At 36.8% G+C, this 7,651-nt stretch overlaps 1 protein-coding gene across 1 annotated transcript; it reads right to left on the minus strand.

Moving 5' to 3' along the window:
* On the minus strand, positions 3,844-7,554 carry LOC107625529 (BTB/POZ domain-containing protein At5g48800). Its single transcript, XM_021116031.1, has 4 exons — positions 7,275-7,554; positions 6,009-6,075; positions 4,749-5,915; positions 3,844-4,507 (listed from the first exon to the last, which is right to left on the minus strand). The coding sequence occupies exons 1-4, from the start codon at positions 7,349-7,351 to the stop codon at positions 3,974-3,976; spliced, it is 1,845 nt and encodes a 614-aa protein (XP_020971690.1). The 5' UTR covers positions 7,352-7,554; the 3' UTR covers positions 3,844-3,973.

Genomic DNA, 7,651 nt, shown 5'->3' on the forward strand with positions numbered 1-7,651 from the left:
GAAAACAGACTGGTTAGGCTCAGAACTAGACACTTGTTTAAGGTCTCTCTTACTTCCTATCATCTTTAATATGCTTTCTCTTTGCATAAATATTATGGCTCTGATACCGCACTGATAAATCCAACCGTACTTATAAAAGAGAAGGTCAAATTCTATGGATGTTTTGTAACTATATTTTGACAGACCTATAAAATGTTCAACACAGAGGTCGTCAGGAGAACTCTTAACAAAACAACCTGGAATTCTGGTACTCTTTTTCTTTCCAACACTAGAAAATTTCATGGATCTGATCAGTTTCATTTTTGATAGGTAGGATCCTCAGATAAGGGGCAAGCTCAAAGCATACGTGAAACTAAGAAGTAAAGATAGACATATTAAAGAATCAAGCTTTCAAAGAGGGAGAAAAATTTAACAAGTATTTATGATGAATATTTTACAATGAGTTTTTTTATTGGAACTGAGTTGATCTTTTACAAGGATGGACGCCTCTATATATAGAGGTTTTCTTTTAATAAAGACAAGATACGTGGCAGATAAGAAGAAATCTTATCTCCAGCTACATTATTATATAAGGACAAGCAACTTTAGGCAGACTACTAAGATACAGACACATGGAGGATAAGGATAAGGATCCTATCAACTCCATTATTACACATTTACTGCACATTCATAATTATCTGCTGACTAAGGATCAGAACTTAATGATGGGTTCATGCTCCGTAATGTCATCTATCTATTCTATATGAGGAGCAAACATTGTCTCACTCTTGATGAAAATAGTAATTACCAAGTCGTTCATAAGCAGTTAACGGCTCTTCAGTTGGTTCCTCAGTGTCATAATCAATTCTTGTATCCACGTGTGTTGGGCTAGATAAGAGTGGATGAACTCTTGCATCTGGTTCGTCTTCATAATTGTAAGTGTTCTGAGAAAGTGGTGGATTATCCCATGAGTTTGAGTCTTGAGCGATTGATGGTATTGGAAAAGAGATGGATCCAGTAAAGAAATCAGTCTAAAATTGGCTTAACTCGTCTTGTATTGTTCTGGTCATTCTCGAGGAACTCGAACCATCCTCTTCTTGGCAGAGAAAAAGTCCTTCAATAATTCCTCATAGCGTATAGATATCAGGATTATTGCAAAAAGTAAGATGTTTGGCAAGATTGTTGAGACAATTTTTTTCATCTGTGGGCCACATCTTTGAGTATTCTACTATGTTGATGTTGCATCTTGTATAGAGGATTTTTTGCTTGTAATGGAACTGTCTTCTCAAGACAAAAAAGCAATAGAATTTTTGCTTCTTTTTATAAGGGATATTCCATATTTCATGAGTTTCCAGTGTATTGTAAAGTTTCCCTTGCCAGGATGGGATAGGGACAAACATAGTCAGAAGTTGTTCAAGGAGTGATCCCAATAATTGCCTATCACAAAGCAGGTGATACATGGCAAGAGCTGGAACAATTATGGCACAATCATATTGAGCGAAAAGTGCCCATATAAACCATAACATTTCTTTTGGAATTGGTCCCTTGATGATGGGAATGATGCAGTAGGAAAAGTCGATATCAAAATATCAAGGGTTGACTGTTATCTGTATAACAAGGAGGAATTTGTGTAGTCAGTAAAACAGACATTGTCGGGCCAGGGTTTTGACTTCAGTGGGACTTGTTGGCTTGGCTGAGAAAGGAAATGGCTCCGCCGATCTTTTATAAAAATGATGGTCTTGAAGGCAGTCTAGAAGAAGGGATGTTGGTGGATAGATGGTGTTCATCATTAGGAGGTGGAGGATTTTTGGTAGAAGTTCTTTATTAGGATGAGAGAAATAATCAGCTATTATGTTGTGGTTTCCCTTGATGCATTTAGCTGTGAATTTGTAACGAGAAAACCAGTCTTTCCATCTCAAAAGTTGTGAATCTGAAAGTATTTTTCCTTTAGCATTTAACATTAATGGAAATGATGTATTGTTCATTTTCACGATAAAATGGTAAGGACTTAAATGAAAAATGAACTTCTCTATTCCTCTTTTAATGGTAAAAATTACTTTGTATGTGGCATGTAGTGCTTATTCTTTGAATTGTCTACTAGCATGTACACAGTCGTTCCATCAATCTCTTCAAGTTCAGTTTAGAGAATGTGTTGTCTTTTGTTTTCTCTTTAATATGTAATAATTTGGATGTTTAAATTTAATAAATTAAATTAATATAAAAGACACATTGTGCCCGTTGGGATGCCAATAATAAATAAAAATAGAGATGGAAGTAGAGTTTCAGCATTTCTTTAGAGGGAGGAGTGAGTTTTTCTTATAATAAATAAAGTGTTGATAGGCAATAGTAGATTGTAAATGGGCTCAATATTAATTATAGTGGTGGAGAGGATAAATATATGCGATAAATATTTGCGCTTACAGAGTTACAGTCAATTGTTTATAGAAGTAAAAGCGCTATTTTTGGTGCAATAAAAGATAAAATTAAAAAAAAAAGTCAGACTTAAAAAAAAAAATCTCATCATCCGAAGGTCGACATGTTTTGGATTAAAGCAGTCGGAAAAATAATAACAATTTACACTCTTTGTGACTACTGTCAGAATTATTGCCAGACGAGATACATGAAATTCTTTACCGGGTTTGGTGGAGTCAAAGAGGGACTGCACAGAAAATAGACTGGGTGAATTAGGACAAGATGACTAAACCAAATAAAGAAAATGGGCTGGGACTCAAGGATATTATAGCTCAGAATTTGGCTATATCTAGAAATCAATTTTAACAAATAAGTACTAAACCGAATTCACTGTTAGCTACTATGCTCAAAAGTAAATACTATCGCTATTTCTCTCCTCTCACCGCAGATAAGGGCCAACAACTATCATGATGTTAGCAGAACATCCTAGAAGAGAGAAAGGTGGTAGAAAAGGGGTTGAGATAGAATATTGGTTCGGATACTGAAGTGAGAATATGGTAGGATCCCCCCTCCTCCCGTTACTCATTTCATATCAGTCCAAACAGCACAACAACCACAGACATTTATTACTAATAGAAAGTAATACCTGAAATCAAGTACTAATGGATGAGACATTTCCTCCCGACATAGGAGCGAGAATCCTCGATACTCCACTGAATGAAGATGGTAAAAGATTAATCTGGTCATGGAATAAAAGTAAGCAATATGATCTTGCATTAGGGTACCGTATAACATATGAGGAGTGCACATCTCTGAAAACAGATTTGGAGTTTAAAAATTCCATCAAAAATTAAAATTTTTCTATGAAGATCGATGCACACGAGAGTTTACCTGTTATGGTTAATAATTCCAAATATGTTACCGTTATTAAACGTCATTGTTCAATTTGGATTCGACTACTGTATTAAAACAGGGGTTTGAGTGTTGACCTGCTGACATTGCCGACTATGTTGACCTCGTCTAGGAAAAACGTTAAATATCAACATAAAATTCTCATTCTTTTAACACATGCATTTAAATAACTATTGACTAGTATCTATGGGTTATGTTGGAATCGAACTCATGACTTAGTTCTGCTACAAACCAGGTGATTCAAAAATTAAAATTATCATTGTATGTTGGGTTTGAAGAATTTACAGGTTGTTAGACTTAGAAGGGATCAAGTTCAATTGGAGATGGGAAGAAAAAAGTAAAGCCCGTCTAACAACACAAATTTCAAAAAGCTACATATAGTTAAACAAAACTAATGCCTTAAAAATATTGGGTGTGCGGGTGTGTAATGTGAGTGAGTATGTGATGTAATATCTAGAATTTGAGGTTGTTCAATCCATCTTAGAAAACTAATGCAGTAACTGAACCTGCAAGCAAAAGGTGGCCAAAAAGGGACAAAGATAAACAAAATGAAGTGAATACGTCAACATAACCATAACTTACATTTACATAAAATGAGCATAACTTGCATTAGCCCAATATCACAGTGAAAAATGAGCAAAGAGACAAAAAAATTATTTTACATTTTGATCTATTCATGGCTAGCACAGGTTCTCTCAATCACCTTTGAATCTGTTCTTTGAGAATTCCTTGAAGGAGAACTTGACCCTCTTGAAGAAATATGTCCAAAGAAGCTAAGCTTACCAATCTTTTTAGAGAATGAAGTCATAAATTTTCTAGATCCGGACTTGGCCATGTCCCTCTTCATGCAAACATGCTCCCTCTCAAGATCATTCAGTCTCATTCGCAGCCGCGCTAACTCGAGCTTCAGCTCGCGATTCTCTCGCCTCAATGACGCATAATTGTCTCGTGGAGACATAGCGGCGCTCAGAGCGCCACTACTAATTCGCCACGACTGGTGCATCGGCTTGGGGTCATCTTCCCCATAAGAGCAGGACAAAGAATTTCTGAGTCTTAGTTGTTCAAAATACAGAACTTGCACAATTGATTGCAGAGGAAGCCGCTCGTTTTGCGCGGCGTGAGCTCCGGCTTCTTGAGAAAGTTTCTGAAAGTCAATCAGTTTGCATAGTTTCTTCTTGTCCATATCTGTCAAACCTTGATGCGCCTGAAAATTCATATCAAAGTTTTAGATGTAGCATAAATAATAATTTCATGAATTTTTTTTTTCCTTATTCATCAATAATACATTATTACTCATGTATAGCTAATTAGCTTCTCTTCTTATAAACTAATTCGATATACTGACCTACTATTTGAATTAATTTACCTTTATTTTTATAGTTAGAATTGGGGGCACTCAAATATTTCATAGTTATATATGATATGATGTTTATAGCATAACATACTTTCAAGTAAATATCGATGGCCCGATATAATCCGTCATGGACCGTCCGAGCATGGGCCGGCAAGGTTTCTGCAATGACCATGAACTTAGGCAGCTTCAGGTTTGCATCAGGGGCGATTTCGGCCAGGTAATTATCAACTAATTTCGCAACCTTAACCAACGCAGTCTGCGAAGGCGAACGTGGGCTATCGGATTCAAAAACCGAAGCGTCTTCTAAATCATCTTCACTATCATCTTGCTGACAAAAATTCACCAGAATCCTATGAACCGTGTCAACATCAAACAATGTGTCGCCGGCGTGCCGGAAAGACGGAATCAGGATATCATCAAGAGTGGCAATATCTAGCTGCGATCCGATCCTTCTTTCAAGATCGAGCCGCGAGGCGATCGCGCAATCCAGCATCACCGCGCTTCGAAGAAGGCCAAAGAGAAAGTTTATTGGAACTGCAAGCTTCTCAACAGGCAAAAGACTAACGATTGCTTCAACCACAAGCTTCTCGTGCTCGCTCGAATTCGCATCCACTTTAGTCTCCCTAGATGGATTCCACAAGCTTGATTTCTTAGTCAACTCCTTCTGAGCATAATTCACTAGCGAAGCGCCGATACTCTCTGGCCGAACTCCGCGGCATTTCATTGCCGTTATGACTCTCTGAAACATGTCAATTCTAAGAACAGAGAGATCTTCGATCCACCAATCGCCATCGCATTTCGCCTGCCGGCTCATATGTAACCTCCCTGAACTGCTGTACTCCAATCTTGAGAAGCTAGAAGCTATCTGTTCGGCGCAGGCTTTCGAGGCGATGGCGTCGATGCACCGGCTAACAATCTTCAGTTCATCCGCCAGAGGCAGCAGGCTTTCGCACTGCTGCAAGACTTGCACACACATTTCAAGATTCTTGCAGACAATGCTGTCCAGATACTCCTCGGCTCGCGAGCCGAGATTGTCCTTGGAGAAGTCCTCCGACATTTCTAGATAGTCCGAAACACAGCATAGCTGAGCAACGTTTGTGGAAGTGATCTCGAAGTTTATTCCGTAGCAGAATTTTGCTGCTAGCTCAAAGCATTCTGCTCCTCCTGGTAGATTAAGAAGCTCCACTCTTGAGATGTCGGAATCTCTGTGCTCCGCGACTAGCCTCCTTATCCGGCCGCTTCGCGAGACCAGAGGAAACTTCATACACAAGTAAAAGAAAATGCAAGGATTATAGATGGAAATTTTGTAGAAGCATTATTCAAGTAATGAGTAAAGTTGGTAGACACTTACCTTGTGTAATGAAAATGTTCCTCCACCAACTTCTATAGTTATATCACTTGGTACATCCCGGAAAATCCTACAACAGATTAAATGTGTTAATTTTTCAAAATAAAAAGTATGAGCTTGTCAAGTTCAAGAATGAGATTATCACTGTTGAGTGTAGGTTGAGGAAAATTTCTTAGCAACAAAATAAAATCATAGGATACAAAGACACCTAATTAGTCAGTGTGAATTGCCACTTGCTGTGGACTTAAAAAGATAAGAATAAAGAAAAGGATTTGTGATTATATAGCAAAAGTAAGTTGCTCATTCAATAATAGCATGGTAGCAGATTGAAAATATAAATATGATATATGATTTTTTTGTCTCCCAAGTAAATGATATTATTACCTGCATTAATTCAATAAACGACCAGAACTTAAGAAGAAAAGAAATAATTTTTGAAAGGAAACCCATTTAGCTTGTAGCGCAATTAATTTAGATAAAATCACGCTGCTTGAAAAAAATGTTGGCTGAATTTCAAAACAAGTTTTGTCGATATGACGAATTTCTAGCTTAATTAAAAAAGAAGAAACTTGTCAGATTATCCCTTACTCAAGAGAGAAAGAGAAAATTATAAAATCATACATTTATATAACAAGAAATAGAACAAATATTTTAACCATAGATACTATATGTCCATATACTATGCAAACTACAACAAAGTTGAAATCACAAACTCTGTTCTCTAACTAGCACCAAACAAAGAACACAATTCACAACAATAATTTAGATTGAATTGCAGGACAATTTAGATGTCCAGATCAGCAACTTTGCAGGGCAGTGAGTTCATTGAAAGCATAGTATATCATTCTTTTCGAACAGATCTTTGATCATGTTATTCAACCAACAACAAGAACAGAAGAACCAAGGAAGAAGAATTTGAACGACGACAACAAATTTTTTTAAGAAAAAGAAAAAATTTGGAGATTTTCAAGTGAATGCACAAGGCTAATCAATAAATCACACAATACAGCAAAGACTAAACAATTCTGTTTTTGAAAAAACCAGTAATCCCAGTTAGTTAAGAAAGTGCCACAAGTCACAACAAAAACAGAATTTGCATAAACAGAAACTCACCTTTTATAGCAACAAACTTATTAACATATTTTTCCCCTATGAAGGAAAACAAAAAACAGGTAAAACCGAACAACCCTTTTATGTAAAAGAAGAATTCTGTTTATTTTATATCTGTTTTTTTCAAAAAAAAAAAAAAAGGAAAACAGTGAAACAAACCATTCACTGCATCTTTGCCTGGCACACTTTGCCAGAGGCAACTGCTGCTGGTGCTGCTGTTTGTCAGTACGGTCCATAGAGAAAAAAGAGTGATGAAGAGAATGTGAAGTGAAAGAGAGAAAAAGTGTTGCAGTGGTAGTTTTAGATTTAGTTTTAGTGGGTCTAAGGAAGTAGTAGAAGTGATTGTTGTGAAGTGAGGAAAGAGACTGAGTTGGAAGAAGTGTAGATGTTGCTGTTGTTGTGTGAGTTCTTCGGCCATTGTTAGTGGTAGTTTTTTTAGTGGGTCTAAGGAAGTAGTAGAAGTGATTGTTGTGAAGTGAGGAAAGAGACTGAGTTGGAAGAAGTGTAGATGTTGTAGATGTTGTGTGAGTTCTTCG

The sequence above is a fragment of the Arachis ipaensis genome, chromosome B02 (genome assembly GCF_000816755.2).
Source record: "Arachis ipaensis cultivar K30076 chromosome B02, Araip1.1, whole genome shotgun sequence".
Taxonomy (NCBI): domain Eukaryota; kingdom Viridiplantae; phylum Streptophyta; class Magnoliopsida; order Fabales; family Fabaceae; genus Arachis; species Arachis ipaensis.